This window comes from Panthera pardus, unplaced genomic scaffold (assembly GCF_024362965.1).
Source record: "Panthera pardus isolate Hobbes unplaced genomic scaffold, ASM2436296v1 HiC_scaffold_8, whole genome shotgun sequence".
Classification (NCBI taxonomy): Eukaryota; Metazoa; Chordata; class Mammalia; order Carnivora; family Felidae; genus Panthera; species Panthera pardus.
Genome location: NW_026527013.1, coordinates 18,291,940 through 18,313,740, shown reverse-complemented (window position 1 = coordinate 18,313,740; position 21,801 = coordinate 18,291,940). Strand labels below are relative to the sequence as shown.

General features: G+C 56.8%; 5 protein-coding genes across 16 annotated transcripts in view; 3 read left to right on the top strand and 2 right to left on the bottom strand.

Moving 5' to 3' along the window:
• Positions 1-1,187, top strand: part of QRICH1 (glutamine rich 1) — a 52,413-nt gene extending 51,226 nt beyond the window's left edge. For all 7 annotated transcript variants that reach the window (XM_019416785.2, XM_019416791.2, XM_019416788.2 and 4 more), the window contains one exon: positions 241-1,187. In XM_019416785.2, coding sequence (XP_019272330.1) covers positions 241-433 — 193 coding nt within the window. In that variant the 3' untranslated portion in view covers positions 434-1,187. The remainder of the gene's footprint in view (positions 1-240) is intronic.
• Positions 1,188-1,419: 232 nt separating this feature from the next.
• Positions 1,420-6,530, top strand: IMPDH2 (inosine monophosphate dehydrogenase 2). Of its 2 annotated transcripts, XM_019416793.2 has the most exons (15): positions 1,420-1,625; positions 2,069-2,117; positions 2,336-2,437; positions 2,754-2,828; positions 3,144-3,350; positions 3,853-3,940; positions 4,014-4,213; positions 4,293-4,383; positions 4,476-4,571; positions 4,846-4,917; positions 5,572-5,715; positions 5,802-5,946; positions 6,045-6,188; positions 6,268-6,351; positions 6,454-6,530. In XM_019416793.2, exons 1-15 carry the CDS (start codon positions 1,528-1,530, stop codon positions 6,473-6,475), a joined length of 1,617 nt encoding a protein of 538 aa, XP_019272338.1. In that variant the 5' UTR covers positions 1,420-1,527; the 3' UTR covers positions 6,476-6,530. The 2 variants fall into 2 exon arrangements, with proteins under 2 accessions (XP_019272338.1, XP_019272339.1); XM_019416794.2 differs by lacking the exon at positions 4,846-4,917 and having other exon boundaries at positions 1,421-1,625.
• A 563-nt stretch (positions 6,531-7,093) lies between these two features.
• NDUFAF3 (NADH:ubiquinone oxidoreductase complex assembly factor 3) lies at positions 7,094-8,755 on the bottom strand. Of its 2 annotated transcripts, none has more exons than XM_019416795.2 (5): positions 8,164-8,755; positions 7,847-8,060; positions 7,644-7,710; positions 7,438-7,538; positions 7,094-7,358 (listed from the first exon to the last, which is right to left on the bottom strand). In XM_019416795.2, the coding sequence occupies exons 1-5, from the start codon at positions 8,238-8,240 to the stop codon at positions 7,242-7,244; spliced, it is 576 nt and encodes a 191-aa protein (XP_019272340.1). In that variant the 5' UTR covers positions 8,241-8,755; the 3' UTR covers positions 7,094-7,241. The 2 variants fall into 2 exon arrangements, with proteins under 2 accessions (XP_019272340.1, XP_019272341.1); XM_019416796.2 differs by having other exon boundaries at positions 7,868-8,060.
• A 2,679-nt stretch (positions 8,756-11,434) lies between these two features.
• Positions 11,435-14,459, top strand: DALRD3 (DALR anticodon binding domain containing 3). Of its 4 annotated transcripts, XM_019416759.2 has the most exons (12): positions 11,437-11,637; positions 11,714-12,009; positions 12,132-12,388; positions 12,474-12,553; positions 12,641-12,769; positions 13,097-13,167; positions 13,268-13,329; positions 13,424-13,506; positions 13,582-13,764; positions 13,841-13,954; positions 14,056-14,124; positions 14,211-14,459. In XM_019416759.2, the coding sequence occupies exons 1-12, from the start codon at positions 11,473-11,475 to the stop codon at positions 14,328-14,330; spliced, it is 1,629 nt and encodes a 542-aa protein (XP_019272304.2). In that variant the 5' UTR covers positions 11,437-11,472; the 3' UTR covers positions 14,331-14,459. The 4 variants fall into 4 exon arrangements, with proteins under 4 accessions (XP_019272305.2, XP_053753181.1, XP_019272304.2 ...); XM_019416760.2 differs by lacking the exon at positions 13,841-13,954 and having other exon boundaries at positions 11,435-11,637; XM_053897205.1 differs by having other exon boundaries at positions 14,056-14,459.
• WDR6 (WD repeat domain 6) lies at positions 13,983-21,725 on the bottom strand. Its single transcript, XM_019416758.2, has 7 exons — positions 21,435-21,725; positions 15,821-18,293; positions 15,636-15,719; positions 15,425-15,541; positions 15,208-15,326; positions 14,502-15,108; positions 13,983-14,376 (listed from the first exon to the last, which is right to left on the bottom strand). The coding sequence occupies exons 1-6, from the start codon at positions 21,532-21,534 to the stop codon at positions 14,648-14,650; spliced, it is 3,354 nt and encodes a 1,117-aa protein (XP_019272303.1). The 5' UTR covers positions 21,535-21,725; the 3' UTR covers positions 13,983-14,376; positions 14,502-14,647.
• Between the last annotated feature and the right edge of the window lie 76 nt (positions 21,726-21,801).

Below are 21,801 nucleotides of genomic sequence, written 5' to 3'. Positions count from 1 at the left end.
CTGGCAGCATGTAAGGGAGGAGTGGAAGGGAGGTAGCCTATTACTGACATTTGCAGTAGCCCCAAAGGAGGTCCTAGAGGTAATATGTGTTGGCTGCATGGAATTCAGTAGCTATGATACCATACCTCCAAGAGCTGCTGTCTTCCCAACTTTTGCAGACAGCATCTGTCCAGTAGATTCCAATGTGGGAGGGTTGAGACTGTTGTGGTTTTACCCAGCTTTTACTGATATATTTTTCAGCCCCCAGAGTGTGAAAGGCCGGAATGACACCTTTTATCTGACGCCCGAGCCAGTGGTGGCCCCCAATAGCCCAATCTGGTACTCGGTCCAGCCTATCAGCAGAGAACAGATGGGACAGATGCTGACTCGGATCCTGGTGATACGAGAAATTCAGGAGGCCATTGCAGTGGCCAACGCAAGCACCATGCACTGAGATGCCTAAGCCATGGTGCAAGGGAGATGATCCAGGAAAAAAAATGGACAGACTTTCACACTAAAGAAGAGGCCTCCATTTTTTCTTTTTTTTATTGGTGTAGTTATGAAGCCTTTCAGACTGCTTCTGTTTAAAATGTAAAAGGAAACTTTGCCTCCTGTGCGTCTCCGTAAATCTGCGGCAGATTCCTCAGCCCGTGGGGGTGCTGGGTTTCCTGAAAAGCCAGATGTCCTAGAAAGTGGCTGGCTGGCTTTTTCTTTTTTTGTCTGGGGCCTGGGAAAGGGCTTGGACTGTTAGGAGAAATGTGGCCCGTTCCCTTACTCTAGAAAGATGGAATTAGTGATGGATGGACCCTCCAGGGAATCTCCCCAGCTGGCTTCCACTCTGACTGGCAGACGTCGCTGACCACAGGGGAGCCACCGTCTTTTTCTTTCTTCATGCTCAGACATAAACTTAGCATCTTAATGGAAGGAAAATGAGGGGAACTTCAATTATGATTTATTAAAGACAGTTTCTATTACACCCTCCTTTATGACAAGTGACATTTTAGATGTTAAAGTAAAAACTTTACCATGCCCTTTTTTTTTTTTTTTTTTTTTTTTTTGGCCTAGCATTGAGGCCTTAAACCTGAGGCTCCTGTGCCTGATGGAATTCTTGTAACATACACTTGTGTATCATATAAAGATACCACTCTGTTTCTCTTATGTATTCTTAATCTAGTTGTTTATTAAGAATGACAAGCACGTCTTTTCAACATGCTAGTGAACATCGCCTCTTTATTTGGGAGGATCCTGGCGGGCCAGTGGAAGCAAAGCCTTGCCTGCTAATTGAACGGGTCAAGGTCTTGTGGGAGGGAGCAGACACGGTAACACCCAACTACAAGGCTACAAGCCCTAGTGCATGCTGCGCGCATGCGCTCCTTCGGTAGTCCCGCCCCGGAGTCGCGTAGGCTCCGCCTGCTCGCACTGCGTCCTGACGTCAGTGGCGCGCAGGGCGCAATGACGATATCGGCGGGTTTATATTGGCGCGGCCCAGACGGCTGAGGCCTCTGCGGCGCGGTCTTCGGACACACGCGGCTTTGCCCGGTCCTGGCTATGGCCGACTACCTGATTAGCGGGGGCACGTCCTACGTGCCAGACGACGGGCTTACGGCACAGCAGCTGTTCAACTGCGGGGACGGCCTCACCTACAAGTGCGGGCCTAGCGGGCTCACCTGGGCGAGGAGAGGGGCGGCGCGCTGCGGTGGGAGGCCGGGTGGGGTTTTCCACTGAGCCCTCTGGGACTCGGGCGTGGGGACAGGTTGCGGAAAATCCCCCATCATCTCCGGCTCCATTTGGTAGATCTGAAGTGGGGCGGAATGGAGGAGGCATCTTGGCAGTGCTTGGGATTTCAGACTAGAAGCTCCATTCTGTCGGCACATGGAGTTGTCAGGATGCCAGGGTCGCTGTTGACAGCTAGGTGGCAGAAAAGGTCCCCTATCTACATCTCCACCTTGTGATTTGTCTTCCCTTAATGTGACACGGGCTAGGGCAGTGCCCTCTAGGCCCAAATGCCCTTTGATGTGATCAGTGGGGATGGAATCTTAAGCCGCCCTAAACCTGAGCCTTACTCCCAATTCATTCCCCTTCCCCATAGTGACTTTCTCATTCTCCCTGGGTACATCGACTTCACTGCAGACCAGGTGGTGAGTATCACCAGAAACTGGGTCCTGAACATCAGGTTAGGTAAGGTACTCCTTTGCCCTGTCCTCTCAGCTACCAAACCAAATTGGGCTTGGGGGTAGATTCTGTAGAATAGTCTGATTGGCATGCATGTCATGCAGGGCACCTGATTTATGGGGATCTGGCACCACCCTGACGCATATGAGGTGCTTTCCCACATTACTTGGCTGTATCTCCTCAGGACCTGACTTCTGCTCTGACCAAAAAGATTACTCTGAAGACCCCACTGGTTTCCTCACCCATGGACACAGTCACAGAGGCTGGCATGGCCATAGCAATGGCGGTGAGCATGACGGGACAGAAGGAGGGGCCCCACATTGTTCCCCAAAGGCATATAGAGTCATGCTGCTCTTACTCTTTACTTTTTTCTTCTTTTTAAAGTTTATTTTTGAGAGAAAAAGAATGAGTGGGGAAGGGGCAGAGACAGGGGTCAGAGGATCCGAAGTGGGCTCCGTGCTGACAGCAGAGAGCCCTACGTGGTGCTCAAACCCATGAACCCGTGAGATCATGACTTGAGCTGAAGTCAAGATGCTTAACCAACTGAGCCACCCAGGAGCACCTCTTTGTCACTTTTTCACTATCTTCTGTTTATCGTGCAGCTTACAGGTGGTATTGGTTTCATCCACCACAACTGTACACCGGAGTTCCAAGCCAACGAAGTTCGGAAAGTGAAGGTCAGAAGGGCAAGGATAGTGGTCAAGAGCTCCTGGGAACTGCATTGAGGTGGAGTGGGGGGTGGGAATGGGGGATATATTCTCCTGATCTTTTCCCCACTTTGGGGTTCAATTCTTGAGAAGACTATGAGACCCTGTGTCCTTAGGCAACAGAAGAGGACCAGGTGGACAGTACCTACAGCCCACCCGTGTTTCCTATTCCTGGGTTTGAGTTGTGATTTGGTCCTGTGGCACTGCCAGAGGGGGGAGTTGGCACAGACTCCAGGCTTCAAACTGGTAAAGGCCGTTCAGAAATATTCTTGCCATCCCTTCCAGAAATATGAGCAGGGATTCATCACAGACCCTGTGGTCCTCAGCCCCAAGGATCGAGTGCGGGATGTGTTTGAAGCCAAAGCTCGGCATGGTTTCTGTGGTATCCCAATAACTGACACAGGACGGATGGGAAGCCGCCTGGTTGGCATCATTTCCTCAAGGGACATTGATTTTCTCAAGGAGGAGGAGCACGACCGGTTTTTGGAAGAGGTAGGTGCTACTGACAAAGCAAAGCCAAGCTCTAGCAGCCAAGGCTTAAGACAAGGTTTCTGTTGCCTGAATGGCATCTCTGGGGGCCTTTGCAGTCCAGAAAAGATGAGTGCCCAGCCAAGTTTCTGATCCCTTCATGGGGTTCGTGCATCTCTTCCCCACCAGAGGCTCTGAATGGGCCCGAATGTTTGCCACCCCCAAGGTGCAGGCAGTACTCAAGGATCAATTTCGACCTCCTCTTCCAATTCTCTTGTCATTGCTCTGGCATGGCATTTCTGTCTCCACTATGTAACAGGAGGCTCTGTGTACCATGTTGTCCTTTCTACTGAATTTTCACCCCTGCCACTATATTGCTGCACAGACTGTTGGGTTCACTTGAGGAGGGTGGTTTGGGTGCAGGTGTGTGATCGTGGTGGTCTTTGGAACCTCCCTCCTGTATTAGGGCAGGGTCTGTTGGGAAGTCTGGTCTCTGGCCTTTTCTCATAGCTCCCCTCACTGCTAGATCATGACGAAGAGGGAAGACTTGGTGGTAGCTCCTGCAGGCATCACATTGAAAGAAGCAAATGAAATTTTGCAGCGCAGCAAGAAAGGTGAGTCCTAGAGGTGGAAGGGTTCTGGAACCAAAGACCAGGGTTCTGATTTATGTATTTGCCCTACCTCCAGGAAAGTTACCCATTGTAAATGAAGATGATGAACTGGTAGCCATCATTGCCCGGACAGACCTGAAGAAGAACCGGGATTACCCACTGGCCTCCAAAGATGCCAAGAAGCAGCTGCTCTGTGGAGCAGCCATTGGCACTCATGAAGATGACAAGTATCGGCTGGACTTGCTAGCCCAGGCTGGTGTGGATGTAGTGGTTTTGGTGAGTTGTCACATAGGCAGGGTAGGGTGGTAGGGGCAGCTGTAATACCAGTCTCACTGGGACTTTCCTTCTGTCCCAGGACTCTTCCCAGGGAAATTCGATCTTCCAGATCAACATGATCAAGTACATCAAAGAGAAATACCCCAGTCTCCAAGTTATTGGAGGCAATGGTGAGGCAAGACTGGGCACTGAAGGACGTGGGGCAAGAGGAGGGAAGCTAAGCTCCCACTTAGACCTTCACACAAGCTTTTCCCTGTTGTAGTGGTCACAGCTGCTCAGGCCAAGAACCTCATTGATGCTGGCGTAGATGCCCTGCGGGTGGGCATGGGCAGTGGCTCCATCTGCATCACCCAGGAAGGTAGGAAATGCTTCAGCAGGCCCTCAGAGACTCTGGCTTCAACAGGGCCCTTAGTCCCAGATGGCCTGAGCCAAGCGCTCTTGTGGGAACAATACGGAGTCCTCCAATAGGGGCAGCCCCAGGGCCAGATGGGCCCCTTGGATGGGTGACATGCTGGAAGACGAGCTCGTCATTCCTCACCTGCCACTCCCTCCCACCCCACCCCTCACCTAGCCTGGCCTCCTTGCTCCTGCTCTGCACCCTCTCTAAACTCTGGTCTGTTTGTTTTATTTAGTGGCTCCCAAGATCCCTCCAGACATAAAGTCCCACAGCCCCAAATGCCCTTCTACTGTCACGGGCTGCTATAGTAAGTCCAGCCCGGCCCACTGGCCCGGCCCAGCTGCCCACTGCCCGGCTGCTTGGTTGACTGTAGCTGTAGCTCCCGGGGTTTGTGGTGCTGATGGGTGGGCAGGGCAAACTGAATGACAGACCATGGTTTTGGGGGCTGCTGGAAAACACAGCTCCCTCCTCTTCCCGGGGTGCTCATAAGGCAGGATCTCCTTCCCAGGTAGGCCTTAGTCTGCCCACATTTCCTATAGTAGGCACAGCTCAAGAACCAGCAAGCCACTCTTCCTTCTACACAACCACTCCCCTGATCTTGCCCAAGCTGCCAACTAGGCAGGAAGGGGTGGGCCTCTGGGTTACTAACTGCACGGTGACCCCCTACGTCCACTTGATACCAGGTGGGTGGGGCTTTTCCCGGCTGCTGACTGCATGTGCCTGAGGCTGCCCTGGGCCATGCACACATGCACGCGCACATGCAGGATTGAGTGGAGGCCATCACAGCTATTTGTACTGTTCAAGGCAGACGGGGCAGCAGCCATCCCAGACTTGACTCTCTCGGCCAAGCTGCAGTCTTGGTGCATCTGTGGCTGAGAGCTCCGGGGTGCTGAGTTATGGCCACAGGGCCCCTTGCCTGTCCCCATTAATTCCATCCACCCATATATTCCTCTCTCAATAGTGCTGGCCTGCGGGCGGCCCCAAGCAACAGCAGTATACAAGGTGTCAGAATATGCACGGCGCTTTGGTGTTCCTGTTATTGCTGATGGAGGAATCCAAAATGTGGGCCACATCGCTAAAGCCTTGGCCCTTGGGGCCTCCACAGGTGAGGCCCAGCACCCAGGGAATTTGGTGGGATTCCTTCCCTAATGCCACTCAGAGTCTGCCCCCAGCACTCCCATCTGTCCATAGTTATGATGGGCTCCCTCCTGGCTGCTACTACTGAGGCCCCTGGCGAGTACTTCTTCTCTGATGGAATCCGGCTAAAGAAATATCGTGGTATGGGTTCTCTTGATGCCATGGACAAGCATCTCAGCAGCCAGAACCGATATTTCAGGTGGGACAGGAAAGTCAGTTATCCTGTACTGACAGCCTTGTACTGGCAACTTCATCTATGCTTTGACCTTGCTTGTGTTGTCCTGCCTCTCCCCACAGTGAAGCTGACAAAATCAAGGTGGCTCAGGGGGTGTCTGGGGCTGTGCAGGACAAAGGGTCCATCCACAAATTTGTCCCCTACCTGATTGCTGGCATCCAGCACTCCTGCCAAGACATTGGTGCCAAGAGTTTGACCCAAGTCCGGTAAGCTTGGGGAGTTGAACATGGGTAGAGGGGGTGGTTGAGGGCCAGCTACCCACATCTGACATCCGTCCCTCTTCAGAGCCATGATGTATTCTGGAGAACTCAAGTTTGAGAAGAGAACATCCTCAGCTCAGGTGGAAGGTGGTGTCCACAGCCTCCATTCGTAAGTGACCAGCCCTTTTGTACCCATCTACCTTCAGAGCAAAGGTTTTTGCTGTGCCTCCTTCCTCCTGCCACACCTCACAGCTTGTTATTCTGCTTACAGGTATGAGAAGAGGCTTTTCTGAAAAGGGATACGGCATACCCCCTTGGTTTTTCAATAAAAGTTTGGGAAAAAAAAAACAATGCCTGATCTTTGAGGTCAACAAGCAGGTGTGGCTGTGCAGCTGCCACTATCACAGATGCACACAAACACAACACCCTCATTTGTGGGGAAAGCCTCAGACATTGAGGTCAGGATACTCCTTGGATCTGGAAGGAGGAACTAGTTCTTGATTCAAAAAGTCCCTCCTGAGGCAGCTCACAAGATGAGTCTGGCCAGCTCTGACTCACAAGAGTGCAGTCTCACATTATGGCTACTTAGGACAGGTCATGGAACAGTCCATGGGGGCTTTGGACTGGCACTCACAGGTGCTTGGCCACGTGGGACCAGGTTGAGATCCACATATGTATTCTCTAACTTGAATCTCCAAGGGATCTTGTGGAGAAAGCACTGAGGTCCCCTCAAATCTGCATGTGAGCAAGTAGTTAACATTCGCAGTTTGAAACAGGTGCCTATACTGCCTCCTGCCTCTGAGGAGGTAAGTAGCCTAGATAAAAAGGTGATCCCTTGGTTTCTTTGCAACCCCCACCAAGAGCCCACTGAGCCAAGTAGCTCCTCACTAGCAGTAAACTAGAACAAAATGGAAGATGTGGATTAAATTATTAACTTGCTGGCAAGAAAGACAAGTGTTAGAGTGCCAAAGGGGAGGGACTAGTGAAAGCGCTGGAAACCCGTGTGCACTGCAAAAGTGCCACGGCCCTCCTGGACAGGTTAGGTCAGCTCCTGGCGGTTCATTCTGCAGCTTGTGCCAAAGTTGTGAGCACAGTCCCTCCAGGTGGAGGAATAAGGGCAGCTCCTGTCACTCGGCCTTCATGACACAGGAAGTTGAAAGTGGCACAAGCATTGGGCTGCAAAGAGAAAGCCTGCATCAGCTTGGCTAGAGATAGGACTGGGCCCTGCTCAGCACTCCCAAGTGGCAGGACTTACCGTGTCCTGCACTTCCACCGCGATGCCCCGCTGCCTCATGGCTTGCAGCACCCGGGGCTGCAGTCGTTCAGTCCGGTCTCCGGTGCCCACCACAATGATCTCTAGGGAAAGATGGCCATGATTAGCTTATGGCGGGTCAGTGGGGAGGCTGGGGCTGGGTGGTTTGCTGGGGCTGGAAGCACCTCAGCCCTCCCCTTCTCCAGTACCTATTCGCGGCTCCAGCAACCAGAAGAGAGAGAAGCTTTCTTCAGTGATGTCCTGGTGAGTTCCTACCTGGGTTGGGAGGAGGCAAGTTAAGTACAAGTTCGCGCAGCTTTCCCCACAGAGCCCTTACCTGCTCCACAAAGGGGTAACGGAAAAGCCAAGTTTGCCAGGGACAGAATCAGGGGACAGGCCTGGGGCTCTGGACCTCTACTTCCTCACTGCTCACGTTCCACTGCACGACCGAGTGCGGGAGCAACGCGCAGGGCCCAAGCACACGATTTCCGTTGACCATGAAGCCGAGGCTGCTGTAGCTGTCGATATACATGGATTGCGGGGACTCGCGTTGCAGCAGAGAGATGCGCGTCCGCTGGTACAGCTCATCGTCCGCCGGCGTGAGCCGATGCCCTCGCCTTGGAACCCTGCGGGTGGGGTATGCTCAGGTTCTAGGGAGCCGTTGGGGGGGGGGGGGTAGTCGCCGGTCGTGGGGGGCGAGAGAATCAGGGACGCTGGGTCTGGACTCACCACAGCAGCTCTGCGAGGTCACAGCGAAAGGCGGCTCGAGCTCGGCACAGGCCGCGAAGAGCGAACGAGGCAACCATGGCGGACCCGCGTGCAGGGAACCCGGCGCTAGGTCAGCGGAGTCGTGGCGAAGTTCTCCGCAGCGCGCTGACAGCGCCCTCTGCGTCCCGGAGGGCACCGCGCGAGTCGGCTGCCCCAGCGCGGGATTGTGAAGGAGCCGGCCCGGGAAAACTGTCCCAGGAGGGCCCGTCCCCTACCGCGGCTCCGGTGTCTGCACCTGCCGCCCGCCCCGCCCCAGGCCCCCACAGACCGTCCTGGGGGAGCCGGACACCTGGTGGCGTGGCCGGCCTCAGAGCGCTGCCTGGGCCCCCGCCGCCGCTTGGTCCCCGGCCCTCAGCTATTAACGCAGGACTCCCGGAGCCTGGGGCGGGGCTGCCGCGCACCTGGTCGAGTCCCTCACACCTGGCCAGGGCGTGGGGCCAGCATCCAAGCCCCTAATCCCAGGCTTTGGGGCGTCGGGTTCCGAGGGCGGAGCGGCCAGCTCAGGTTTCCCCCGCACTTCTGCGAATCACGCCCCTCCTCAACCGTCACCCGCGCGACCGTTGGCGTCGTCGCCGCGCGTCTCCCGGGGCGTGGCCACGCGTGGATTGGCTTCTCAGGAGCGCGAGGGGGCGTGGCTGATTGGTTTCGCCTTAAAATGGCTCCAAATCTGCGGCCCCAGCAAGCGGAAGGGGACGCCGTGGTAGGGCGATTGTAGCCGTTCGGGTGGGAGCCACCGGGCCGAACGGAACCAGATATTGAACTAGACAGCTGCTGGAGCATCGCCCTGTCGTCGCTCACGCTGCTCGCGGCCCGAGAATTCCCCGACCCCCCGTCTTGAACCGAATCAGAGGGCCTACTGGCGCGAGAGTCGCTGGCGCCCGCGCGGGTTTCGGGCATCTTCGCGCCCCCACCGTGTCGTGGCCTCAAGGGAATGTTGACGCGTCTGCTACCCACGGGACCGGGCGGGAGGGAGGCTCGGCATAGCGGAGGACGGTCGCAATGGCTTCCCGGGGGTCCTATCGCCGCCATTGGGTCCCCAGCGCTCCGGGCGCTGGCATAGTCACGGGACAAAGGGCCCGGGGTGCGGGGGTGTCCCTGAGGCGGGCGCGCGGCTTTACTTCCTCTCCGGCCCCACGGGTGAGCTTCCCTCTAGGCTGATCTCGAAGCCCTTCCCACCACCGTCTCCGCACTGGTGGCCTGGCTTCATGGGACCAACAGGAGTAATCTTACCCTGCGGATCTAATCCGGATCTGGACCGGTCCCAGGGGAGACCCCCACCAACCTTCCTATTTTGGGGGGGCCCAGGTGAGCGCCTCGTTCCCACTACACTCGGTTTTACCGCCCACTCGTAGGTCTGTCTCCTGGTACTGGGAATGGGGGTCCTGATCTGGCCCCAGGACATGGAACTACCCCCCCTCCCCCCCCGCCCCGGGGTCATTCCCACCCGCCACGGCTGGACAGCGGGCAACGGAATCCCAAAAGCAGCTGTTGTCTCCAGAGCATTCCAGCTGCGCTTGGATTTCGTTCCCTGCTCTCCTGCCAGAGCAGCGTCCTGGCCTAGGTGGGGTGGGCCAGCCTCTGACCCCCATACATACTTATTGGGTCGCTCTGGTCTCTGACCCTGTCTCAGGTGCGCCCTCAGCCTGGAAGTGGTGGGCGTAGACGTCGGAGAGCCAGGTTTGTGGTCATCTCTGGAACCTGGAGTGGCATTGACAAGGGAGGGCGTTTCCAGGGCCTCTGGACAGGGCTGCGATCGCGGTGAGTCCCACAGGGCCACCGCAGCTCGCTAAAGATAGCCCTTCACTTCCTGGGGAAAACCCACCCCAACCGTCTTCGTGTACCGAGAGTAGCTGTAGTCCCCAGCTCCGCCTCCAGCCCCCAACCCTGTTAGTAGCTGCCCCAGGGTCATGCGCCTGCGGAATGGAAAGCGCTTTGGAATGACACGATCACTCCCGTTGAGTGGGCACCCAAGAAGCCATCGGGAATGTCGTGTCCGCCCAGTGCTCTTTCTGCGATCCCAGCAGGGCCTTGGAGCCCTGGCCCAGAAAGGGGTCTTGACAAACTTTTGCTGCCCCTTTCTAGGGTTCTCTCCTTTCTGAGCCCTGGGCACTCTCACTGCTTCAGAGCAGAAATCATGGTTTTCCCAGCACTGTGTGCTGTGTCAGGTTCAATCTCCATTAAAGAAAATGGAAGAAAAGGGGATTTAAGTTACATTGAAGTGAAAACATTCAGGATCACTGGTGGGACAGAGGAAAGAGCTTTGTCTCTCTAGTGGAATGGGATGCTCCAACTGGGAACAGTCCTTTAGCTGGGGCTTCTCATGATCACATTGTTTATTTGGCTCAGAATGGCTCCTTGCCTAAACCAGGAAGCCGGAGGATCCCTGTTAAAGTACACAAGGTTAAAAGGAAAGCATTAAAGGCTGGTCATTCTGGGGGCGCCTGGGTGGCTCAGTCGGTTGGGCATCTGCCTTCGGCTCAGGTCATGAGATCTCTCTCGTCCTGAGTTCGAGCCCTGCACTGGGTTCTGTGCTGACAGCTCAGAGCCTGGAGCCTGCTTCGGATTCTGTATCTCCCTCTCTCTCTGCCCCTCCCCCACTCACTCTCTTGTCTCTGCTTCTCAAAAATGAATAAACGTTAAAAAAAAAAAAAAGCTGGTAATTCTGGAAACTATCTTGATGGATCTAATTCCTCAAAAATCAAGAGAAGCAATTCTACGAGAGTAGGCATTTATCCGATGTAAAGACGACCCAAATCGCAAAGGAGGAAATACTTCTGAATAACCCGAAACCGCAGAATACTAATTCTTTTAAAAATGAGTTTTTAGGTGGTCGTGAAATGTTAGCTGGCTGTAATGTTAGCTGCCCTATCCCACTAAATTCATTTGGAGCTTCTGACGTTTGATCATGTGTCAAATGTGGGGAATGAAACGTCATCACAAATACACAGAGGTAAGACTTCGAGGGGAGAAACAGCGATCTGGGCCCCACCCAGTAGGGAGGATCCTTTCCCTGGTTGCTAATGCAGGTGGCGAAGACAGAACCCTAGGTCTAAGATGGACCCGGAGATTTAGGAACCTAGGGCAGGCAGGGCAGACTGGCCACGCAGAGGGAGAGCTGGGGCCGAAGGTCTAAAGCGGCTATCAGGTTCCCTCTGGCGCACCTGTCAGCTCAGGGGCCGCCACCGGATACGCGTCCTGGCCTGTCGGTCCTCCCGGAAGTTCGACCTCCCGGGGGTTTGCTTCCGGTTCTGCTGGTTCCTTCCGGTCGCCATGGCGACGGGGCGCCTGGGGGTCGGAGAGACGCTAGGGGCCCTCAACACCGCCCTGGGGCCTGGCGACCCCGTGTGGTTCAAGGAGACGCGCGCCCGCCACCTGCGTGCCCGAGACTTTCTGGCGCCGCGGCCCGCATTACAAGCGCGCTTCGGGGACGGACAGGTGGGCGCGAGCGGCCGAGTGGGGACATGCGGCGGGGGGCATCGCCGCAGCCCGCTCATCGCCCTTCCTCTCGCAGGTGCCCGAGCGTGTGGTCCGTGCAGTCGCCGGCCTGCAGGGCCCCGGCGTGGCCCCGGTGCTGCGCTGCACGTCGACCCCCGCGGGTCTAGCGCTCCAGCTGCAGCGGCCCGCCGTCTTCGAGCGCGTGCTCGGCGCCGTGGCCGCCTATGTCGCGCCCGCCGCGCCCGCCGCGCCGGGCCCGCGCATCCTCCTCCACTGCCCGGCGCTGCGCAGCGCCCCCGGCGCGCTCCGCCTGAGCCAGCTGCGCGCCGTGCTCGTGGCCGATCATTTGGCGCGAACTCTGCGCGCTCACGGGTGAGCGCGACGCGGGGCCAAAGAGGCGGGGGTAGGAAGCTGGGACGCAAGCAGCTGCGAGTGGGAAGTAGGGGGGAGCTGGGCCGGGTGATAGGGCTGAGGCGGTCGCCCTCGCTTCGCAGGGAGAGTGTGCGCCTCGTCCCCGCCGTGCGAGACCCGCACATGCCGACCTTCCTGCAGCAACTGCGCGTGGACTGGCCCGCTGCTTCGGAGAGAGCCGCCACCGAAGCCCTGAGGAACCGCGCGCTTGCAGAGCTTAGCCCTGCCCAGGAGCGGGGAGCCCTGCCCCGCGGCGTCCTGGGCACAGTGTGCCTGAAGGAGCTGGTGCAAGAACGGGGACGCGCAGCTGGCTATGACCCCAACCTGGACAAGTGTCTGGGTAGGAGCTGGAGCCTCGCAGGGCTGGAGAGAAGGTGGGGACTCTGTGCTCCTGGCTAGCCTCAACGCCCTCGTGTTCTCTGCAGTGACTGAGGATCTGCTCTCGGTGCTAGCCGAGCTGCAGGAGGCTGCGCGCTGCTGGCCAGGGGACAGCCCTCCATCCCTGGTTAGTGACTGACCCGACTCCGTAGGCTGACACTGGCCAGCCGAGTGTCCTGTGTTCGCTCGGTGACCGTCTTCCTACACACCGTAGGCTGCGGCCCCAGATGCTAACGCAGACCGCTGCATGGTTGTGCACGTGGTGAGCTGTGAGGAGGAGTTCCAGCAACAAAAGGTGGACCTGCTTTGGCGGAAGCTGGATGACCAGGCTCCGCTCACACAGGTAGGTTTAGTGGCTTCCTCCCCGCCCCCACCATCCTGAGGGCCCTTGAAAACCCTCAAGCGTCCTGTTGGCCAGGGTGTCCATACGTGACGCCTGATCCTGAGGGGGAGGTTAGGCTCGGTGAGTGGGTATTTGCCGCAGCTTGTGAGCATCCTGAGAGAAGGTGGGGTCCGGAGGCACATCCCAGAGAACACTGAAGAAACTGGACTGTGTCCTGGGGTGGGCTTGAAAGGCGGGGGGAGTCCAGGCACCAGATTTAGGCTTCCCGAAGGATTTGGTGTTGGAGGGTATCGCTTCCTAGCTGAGTGCCTGTTCTCTTCCCGACAGAAGCACCTGGTCTGTGGCCCCGTGAAAGTGGCTGGTGCACCCAGCACCCTCACCGCCCCTGAGTACTACGAGTGAGTGAGACTGGAAGGGAGGCCCCCTAGTCAGGGTAGTTGAGGTGGAGGGGAACTCCTCACCACCCCGCCTGCCCCGCTCACTCTTCTCCTCATGCAGGCTCCGGCACGCCCAGGTGTGCGAGGCGTCGGCAGCGAAGCACGGCAGGGACCTGGCACGAGGTGCGTGCGCCCGGGAACCCCTAGCTGTGCTCTGCAGGAGGGGCGGCCCGTCTGCTTCCCTGCCTGTGGAGACTCACCGACCGCACTCCCCCAGACCCAGCCTGGACAGAGGTCTTCAGCGTTCTCTCCGTGGCGACCATCAAGTTTGAGATGCTCAGCACAGCCCCGCACGGTCAGGTGAGCCTGGGTGACCTACAGGATCAGGGCTTGGACAGCACGTGTGGTGGCTGCAGCTGTGCCCCCATTCCTCAGCTTCTCCTGGCCCTGGCCGACAGCAGCATTTCCACAAAGGGCACCAAGAGCGGCACCTTCGTCATGTATAACTGTGCCCGTCTTGCCACACTGTTTGAAGGGTACAGGCACAGCATGGAACAAGGTCTGTACCCCACTTTTCCACCTGTGAGCAGTCTCGATTTCTCAGTGCTACAGGATGAGGTGAGTGCCCTCCCCAGGTAGTTGGGCACCCACAGGAGGTTGGGACCTCATCTCCCAGCACCCTTCTTCCTCCCAGGGTGAGTGGCTCCTGCTCTTCAATGGCATCCTCCCCTTCCCAGACCTGCTGAGCCAGACAGCAGCCCTGGCATGCACAGCCCCAGGGCTGCACACTACCGCACGCACAGAGACGGTGAGGCAGAGGAGACGGGGACAGACACTGCACACTCAATGCTTTATTCTGGGTTGGGCACAAGATCAGAGACCAGCCAGTGACTCAGTCTCTGTCTCTAGATGTGCAAGTTCCTGGTACAGCTCAGCATGGATTTCAGCTCCTACTATAACCGCATACACATCCTAGGAGTAAGTGCACAGCAAAACGGGGTGGGGGGTTGCGGGGGTGCAAGGGAAGCAAAGGACGAGACCAGCAGGCCCTTTCTCTCCAACAGGCACCTCGACCACACCTGTTTGGTCAAATGTTTGCCCGTCTCCAGCTTCTGCGGGCCGTGCGTGAAGTGCTTCACACCGGCCTAGCCACGCTGGGCCTCCCTCCGCTGAACCATATCTAAGGCCACAGAGACCCCAAATATCTAGGAATGTTTACAGAGTCATCACCTGAAAAAAAGATACACAGATTTTGTTAGGGACCTGAAACCAAAAATAAACTTCTATTATAAAGCCTGGTCCTATTATACGCAGTAGGGCATATTTTTGGTCTACCCAGATGGCACCCTACTCACCTCCAGCTCCTGCTCTGACGTCAGGAACCCGCGGCTGCCGCCTCCTCCCCTCAAGGCACACTGGGCATGGGCACAGACAGTCACTCCTGTTCCACTCCGTCTGCGAGCAGGCCCCATACCCAGCATGCCGGCCACCGCGGGACACTTCAATCATACCAGTTGTAAACCTCAAGCCCCTGGCCCCCAAGAGCACAGCGGTGGCCAAACTCAGGGCTCACAGGCCAGCAGTCCATGTCAGCCACATCTGGGACGTGGTACACGGTACTGTTCATGAAGGTGGGCTCACCATGCCCCAGACGCCAGAAGGTCAGCCGTTGGTCGATGGAGGCTGAGACCATAAGGCTTGGGCTTAGGATCTTGAGGCCTGTCACATGGGCAGCATGTGCACAGGGGACAGAGTATTCCTCTAGCACATGCAACTGGGGCACCAGCTCAGCACCCCCAGCGGCCTCTTCCAGCTCTGGTGCCTCCACAGCCAGCACAAAGACATGAAGGGAGCCATCCTCACTGCCACTGGCCACAAGGTGGCCCTCACGTGTGGGCAAGGTGTGCAGGCTGTTGACACCACAGCTATGAGCCTGGAGGGTCAGGCAGGGGGTGCCCAGTCCTGGAGGAAGAAGATGGTTATCAGGGCCTCGCTGCCACATGGGTGAAGGCAAAGTGTGAGGTGGGGAGGGACAGCCATGGTTGTACACTGGCTACTCACGGTAGGGAAGCCCGGGGTCCGTTGGAGGCTCCAGGGCAGTGGAACCATGGTCTAGCACAGTAGTGAGATCCCAGAAGGCCAAGCTGCCATCAGTAGCTGCACTGCACAGGAACAGCCTCCTGGGAGCCAGGGGAGGGCAGCTAGGTCAGTGAGGGGGATGGAAAGCAACAGGAGCCCCCACCTGGCCCACGCAGGACCACCATGCAGCCTCTCTCACCGCCGCTGGTTGGGTGCCTCATGTGTAAAGGAATGGACCTTAAGGACACACCGCTTGTGGTGGAAGGTTTCAGCCAGGAGCTGCAGCCGCCGCCCAGAGTCCTGCAAAAGAAAGAGCCTGGGGGGCGGAGAGTGGCCCAGCTCAGAACCCATTCTGGACAACCTTCCAGGCTTTGTCTCTTGGCCCTACCACCCCCCATGCCCATTCTCACCTCACTGCTCCATCACTGCAGGCTGCAGCCACAAGGGGGCCAAGGCCAGGCCTGTCGAGCTCACAGATAGCTAGGGACATATACCTGCCGAGACCAGACACAGGTCAGGGCAAACCTGGGAGCAGCTCTAAGGGGCTTGCCCTGCGTGACACCACCCTACACTCCCACCTAGCAGTGCACATTACCTGGTCTCTGGATCCACCTTGATCATCCGGTGCCGATTGCGCTGCCGGTCCCAGTACTCGTCTAGCCGGTGGGAAGAAAGGTGCATGACGTGGCAGGCGAGGCGGCTCGGGGTGCTGGGGTCTGGGGTGACCATGATGCTGAAGCAATGCATCTCAGCCCGGCCCCCCGCAGACACCACATGAGCAGTCAGGCCTGGCCGAGGATCCTGAGGGCCACCTGGGGTACCAATGCCCCACACAGCCAGCGCACGCACCGAGGAGATGTGATTACAGACAGCTGTAAGTGCATGGGCCGAGCCAGTGGCTGTGGGGAGCGCCAGGACACAGACAGTGGTGTCCTCGCTGCATGTGATCACAATGTCAGTCAGGCCAGGCCCCTCGCTGCCGGGCTCCAAGTAGTCAGGCTGCATGAAGCTGGGCATCTCAAATTCAGGTCCCAGAGTGATGGTGCCCACACGCTTTACACAAGTGATCTCACGGCCATGCAGGCTCTCCCGGAGGATCACGTGTGGCCTAGTACAGCCACCCAGAGCCCGGTACAGCATGACATCCCCATCCTTGAGGTAGGCAAAGGCCATAGCCGCCTCGGTATCAGAGAAGGCCCAGGAGCGGTGCCCTCCACCACAGTTAACGATGTGCAGCTTTTCATGGGATCGGGGACTCCACACCACAAACTCATTGGCATGGAAACCCAGGATGACCATACTCCCATCAGCCATCATACGGAGCCCAGCCACCCAGTTCATGCCTCGACAGGACTTCTGCCTTAGGACTGGCTGGAGTTGGCCACCTCGCACAAAGAGCTGGTAATAGGCGCCATCACGCCCTGTGGTATACACGTAGCCACCATGGCAGGTGACCGAGGTCACACCCTGCTTCCCGTGCAGAGAAGGGAGGGTGGACACAGGGCCCCACTCAGTTTCATCCCCACCACTGCCACTACCTGCTTCAAGTGCTCCAGTGACAGCTCCGGCCTTGCCCCCAATCCCAAGATCCTTGAGCAGAGCTGGTCTGGAGGGGAACAGCAACACAGAGCCCCGACGGTCCCCGCACACCAGGAAGTCACCAGGGGGTAAGAAGGCACTGCATGTGTGCCATCTCTGCTTGCTTGGAGGCAGTAGGTACCGGCAACGTTCCTTTACAAAGATGGCTTTGCCAGAGGGTGCGGCTGAGATTTCCAGGCAAGCCACCACACCACCAGGGCCCGATGCCAGCAACAGGAGCTCCTCATAGCCACGCAAGGCCCAGCTCAGACTATGCACCTTCCCACAGAACAGGGTCAGGTCCACAGCTGCTGTTGGAGTGTTGATGGGGACAACCTTGACACGACCCTCCCCATTGGCCATGGCACACAGTCCAAAGCCCTCAGGACCAGGGGCTGCCTCCAGGAGGCAGTAGGACTGGAAGCATTTATCCTCCAGCAGCTGCTCCCAGCACTTGACCTCAAAGTCATAGAGGTACAGGACCCCTGTGTCAGTCACTGCCAGTAGTCGCCATGAGCCAGCCAGCGTCACAGCCTTGAGGGTACCTGGCCTGCTACGGGACTTGAAGCAGAGAGCTGAGACCCCCGAACCTGGGTACCCACGCCCTACCAAGTGCCACAGCCGGATGCCTGAGTCATCACCCCCAGTAACCACCCAGGCCTGCCTCTCATGGGCAGCTAAAGCCCTGATGCCACGACCCTGGTGGCCCCGAAAGGCCTGAAGGATCTCACCTTCGTGGCTCCATACCAAGCAGACACAGTCCTCTCCAGCACTGATAAGGTAATTCTCTAGTAGCTTGACCTGCCACACACGGGCACTGTGCCCAAAGCAGTGCCCAATATTCTGTACCCGACCCCCAGGCACCCGCAGGTCACCCACCTTCCAGATGCGGACACTTCGGTCTTCTGAAGCTGTGGCCAACAAGCCTTTACTTTCCAGGTACGACATGCTGAAGATGACACCCACATGCCCACTGACCCGTCGGTCAGGGGCCACAGGCTTATTATCTATTAAGGCAGCTGCTGGGTACCAGACAAGGAGCTGATTGGAAACAGCACCTGCCACTATGGTCAGCTCCTTCCAGGTGTCTCCGATCAGACAGGCTGAGGAGAGGGTGCACCTGTCTGTGCAGGGCACCTCCTGCAGCATGCACCCTACCACAGGGTCGTATAGCACTACTGAGTTATGGCCCAGGGCCAAGGCTATGTTCCCCTCAAGCCAACGTGCATCCCAGATCCAGTCAGACATGTTCCATAGGCCAGAGCGCCAGAGCTCCCGGAAGCGGCCCTGTCCCCAGCTAACTTTCACAACTCGGAGTCCCTTGCTCCCAAACACAGCCACCATAGCCTCCGAGTCAAGGTCTCCGTTTGGTTCTGGTCGCACCCGGAACCCATGGATAAGATAGTGGCCAAGCAGGTTCTGCACGCGCTTCATCATCCGCAGATGGCCACCAAAATCGAGGCTGTACACCAGGACATCTGGCCCCTCACCTAGACAGAGGCAGAGAGCCACATCAGAACCTCACCTCTGATAAGTCATGAAGAGACGAGGGCAGGGAAAACTCGGGCATGTAGCCTGCGAATGCATTAGAACACACGACCCTGCAGGCTTGAACCCTGGACAATCCCCGGCCTCAGCTTCAGCTGGACTTTCAATGCTGACATTCAGATACTCAGTTCAACCTGACTTCCTCAAACACAGGCTCTTCCTCGCCCCACCTAACTTCTCATCCTTCCATTGGAAGCCTGTCAGCCTTTCTCCCAAATCCTCAGCCTCATCTGCTTCTACACACCCTCTTCCGCCCCCCCCCAACCCATCCCTCCCCCAGGGCAGAGGCTGTCCCTAAAGGTGATCCTCCCACCTTGGGGCCACAGCAGAACGCCTCTGGATTTCCAGAAACTTCTTCCTTGAAGCTCAGATGTGAGCATGTTCAACACTGATGAGAAGAACCAGGAGAGGCAGCCCCTACTTTGACAGCCAAGGTTCCCATGACCCTAAGCCACCTCCTGCCTGCCCTGCAGGCACTTCCCACTCTACTAGTTCACCTTCAAGTTCTCTCAACCATTGCCACCCTCTACTCAGCCCCAGCCCCAAAGCAGGAAGCTCACCACTTACTCCTCTAAACTTCCCACATCTTCTCATGTTCCGAGTGCTCATTTTCTAAAGATTTTGCAAATCCTCCCCACCACAGTGACTTTGCCCCAGGATATCACCTTAACCTGAGATGACATTAACAGTTCCTCATGATATTCTTAGCTTGCAATCTCCATTTTTCGACATTCAATAGACATGAACTGAGCATCAATTATAAACCAGACAAGGAACTAACTACATGCTGGAGTAGTGAGTAAGACAAGCACAGACCCATACTCCTGCCCATCAGGCAGACAATAAACAGTATCACCCAAGTAAACTACATTGTTGTAACTCTGGTAAGTTCCAAGAAAGAACTATACAGGTTGCTTTAAGAATATAAAAGAGGAAAATCTATTCCACAGGATTTTCCCTCCAGAAGACATCTGGCAATATCTGGAGACATTCTGGTTGTCACAACTGGGAGCTATGCTAACTGGCAACTAGGAGTAGAAGCCAGGGATGCTCCTAAACGTCCTGCAAAGCACAGACAGCCCCCCCCACACAAAAAAGGATCTGGGCCAAAATGTCAAAAGTGCTGATACTGAGAAACCCTGGTCTCGTCTAAACAGACTGGGTGAGGGGCGCCTGGGTGGCTCAGTCGGTTGAGCATCTAACTTTGGCTCAGGTCATGATCACACAGTTGGTGAGTTTGAGCCCTGCATCAGGCTCTGTGCTGACAGCTCAGAGTATGGAGCCTGCTTCAGATCCTGTGTCTCCCTCTCTCTCTCTCTGCTCCTCCCCTGCGCTCTCTCTCAAAAATAAAATTAAAAAAATAATAATTAAAAAATAAATAGACTGGGTGTCAGGAGAGGCCACCTTGCGAACATAACATATAGACGGAGAGGAATCAATAAGCAGCGGTAACCAAAGGAAGAGCAAGCATGGGGGAGATGGGTGAACCTTTCTTGGCAGATAGAATAGCAAGTCTGATGACCCTGAGGTGAGCACAGTCGTGTGGTTGGAATAAGAAACAAAGAGCTCAAGGATAGGCTGGGAGAATGCTCCTGAGGGGGTCTAGGAGACAAAGTTGCATGGCCTCAAATGACGGCAATATACAGACAGTGGCCACATGTATGAAGTCAAAATCAACCAGATTGGCTTGGGAGCTGAGGGAGATGCTCAGACTCAGGCACCTGACTGGCTGTTGTTCCCTCTGCTGAGCTGGAGCACCCAGTAGGAATATTTCAAATTGAAGGCACCTGTGCACTTGGACCTGGAACTCATAAGCAAAGAGGGCTGGAAATTCAGATTATAGGTGCACATGGACAGAATTTGAGAATTGCAGCAATACAAAAGTCACTCTGGAAGTCACTGGAGTAGAGGAATTCACTTGAAGAGCTTTCTAACCTGCATTTCCCAGGTCATTTTCTTGCCTAAAACCCTTCATGGGGCCGCTCTCCACCACCACTATGAAGTCAGATCTAGGCTTAAAACGGTCTGGCCTCTGCTCCTTTCTCCAGCACTTGTCCCACCCCACCCCTGCTCAGCCTCACAGAAATTCCCTCTTTCTCCCGAAGTAACAAATTCTCAGCCTCAAAGCCTTTGGCATGTTTACCCTCTGCCAGAAACTCACCGCTTCCCTTCTCCTAGCTCATTGTTGTGGTTCTTTGGGTTTCTGCCTACCTATCTCTTCCTGCAGAAGCCTTAGGACTCTAACCCATCGTAGGCACCTTGAACTCCCAGAGTCCCCACCCTTCACCAGATCACAACTGGGCCATCCCTCCCCACACACACATACGCACCCCCTTAGGATAGTAAGCAGCTCACTCAAGACTTGACAGAGCCCTGCCTCAGGACCCTTAAAAAACTCAGCAGCACCACCATCAATCACTAGTGTCTTCCAGTCAGTCCTCAATGCTCCCCAAGGGTCTGCTGCCTCAGGTCTCAGGGCTTTGATGGCCTATGCTTCTTGACCTGACCTTCCCCCAAGAAGCATCAACATCGGAATTCCTGGACGCAACCATCTCGGAAGGGGCCTTAGCGTCTGCCTCCCCAAGCATTGGCTCACTCAAAAAGGTCTCATCTCTAGTTTCCCGCCACTCAATCTGGTCCTCCCCATCTTCCACGGAGAAGCCTCACACAGCCCTGAGGCCACACCCCCGCCACCGGGCCCCGCCCTCAGGACCGCCCACCTTGGGGTCGGCTCATCCCAACCCACCCCCCCCCCCGCCCCCCGCTCCACTCCAGGAAGGGGCCACACACCACTCGCCCTCCATATCACTGCGTTTCCTCGCACTTTCCCGCAGCCCCACCGCTCTTTCCACGTCGGCTGCAGACTATGAAGGGACTCAGTAGCCACATCGGGTTTTTTTTGTCTCCAGGGCTCCTCCGGCTGGGTCTCCTGCCCGCCATCTCCTGGGCTCCCGCCCCCCTCGGTCGGGCTTCATCCCGCCGCCCGTCCTCCTCCTTGGGGGTATCCCTTTGTTCTCACGGTCCCGCCCTACGCGAGCGCACGGTTTCTTCTCCACTAGCATGCGCTTCAACCCAAACCTCACCCGCCAACAGCCGATCCCCCACGCACTCCAGACCCGTGACCGGGAGGAGTATGAGCTCGGAGGTTGCCCGCGGCCAAACGTAGTCCTCGTGAGCGTCCATGTCGGTCCTCCTGCTGCCGCGGCTGCCCTGGCCAAGAAGGGAGCTGAGCTCTCGCGAGACGAGCCTTCCTCGCACGCAGCAGAGCTGATCTACAGCGGCCTTAGCAACAGGTAGCTGAGCCCAGGGTCGCCCGCTGCCGATGTCCAATCACGACCCTTCGCCTCACGCAATCCAGCCCGTCATTGGCGAGGCCGCCCTCGCCCCTCCCCCTGGCGTGACGCTCTCCAAGCGCAGCGGCGGGCTCGTACTGGCCCAATCTACCTCCCC

Coding starts and splice junctions, on each gene's coding strand:
- IMPDH2 (XM_019416793.2), top strand. CDS start 1,528: ATGGCCGACTACCTGATTAGCGGGGGCACGTCCTACGTGCCAGACGAC. Junction 4,214..4,292: donor GTGTGGATGTAGTGGTTTTG/GTGAGTTGTCAC, acceptor CTTCTGTCCCAG/GACTCTTCCCAGGGAAATTC. Junction 6,189..6,267: donor AAGAGTTTGACCCAAGTCCG/GTAAGCTTGGGG, acceptor GTCCCTCTTCAG/AGCCATGATGTATTCTGGAG.
- NDUFAF3 (XM_019416795.2), bottom strand. CDS start 8,240: ATGGTTGCCTCGTTCGCTCTTCGCGGCCTGTGCCGAGCTCGAGCCGCC. Junction 8,061..8,163: donor GACCTCGCAGAGCTGCTGTG/GTGAGTCCAGAC, acceptor CCCCACCCGCAG/GGTTCCAAGGCGAGGGCATC. Junction 7,359..7,437: donor CGGTGGAAGTGCAGGACACG/GTAAGTCCTGCC, acceptor TTCTCTTTGCAG/CCCAATGCTTGTGCCACTTT.
- DALRD3 (XM_053897205.1), top strand. CDS start 11,473: ATGGCGACGGGGCGCCTGGGGGTCGGAGAGACGCTAGGGGCCCTCAAC. Junction 13,168..13,267: donor ACCGCCCCTGAGTACTACGA/GTGAGTGAGACT, acceptor CTCCTCATGCAG/GCTCCGGCACGCCCAGGTGT. Junction 13,955..14,055: donor CTACCGCACGCACAGAGACG/GTGAGGCAGAGG, acceptor CTCTGTCTCTAG/ATGTGCAAGTTCCTGGTACA.
- WDR6 (XM_019416758.2), bottom strand. CDS start 21,534: ATGGACGCTCACGAGGACTACGTTTGGCCGCGGGCAACCTCCGAGCTC. Junction 15,327..15,424: donor GAGGCACCCAACCAGCGGCG/GTGAGAGAGGCT, acceptor CCTGGCTCCCAG/GAGGCTGTTCCTGTGCAGTG. Junction 15,109..15,207: donor GGACCCCGGGCTTCCCTACC/GTGAGTAGCCAG, acceptor TTCTTCCTCCAG/GACTGGGCACCCCCTGCCTG.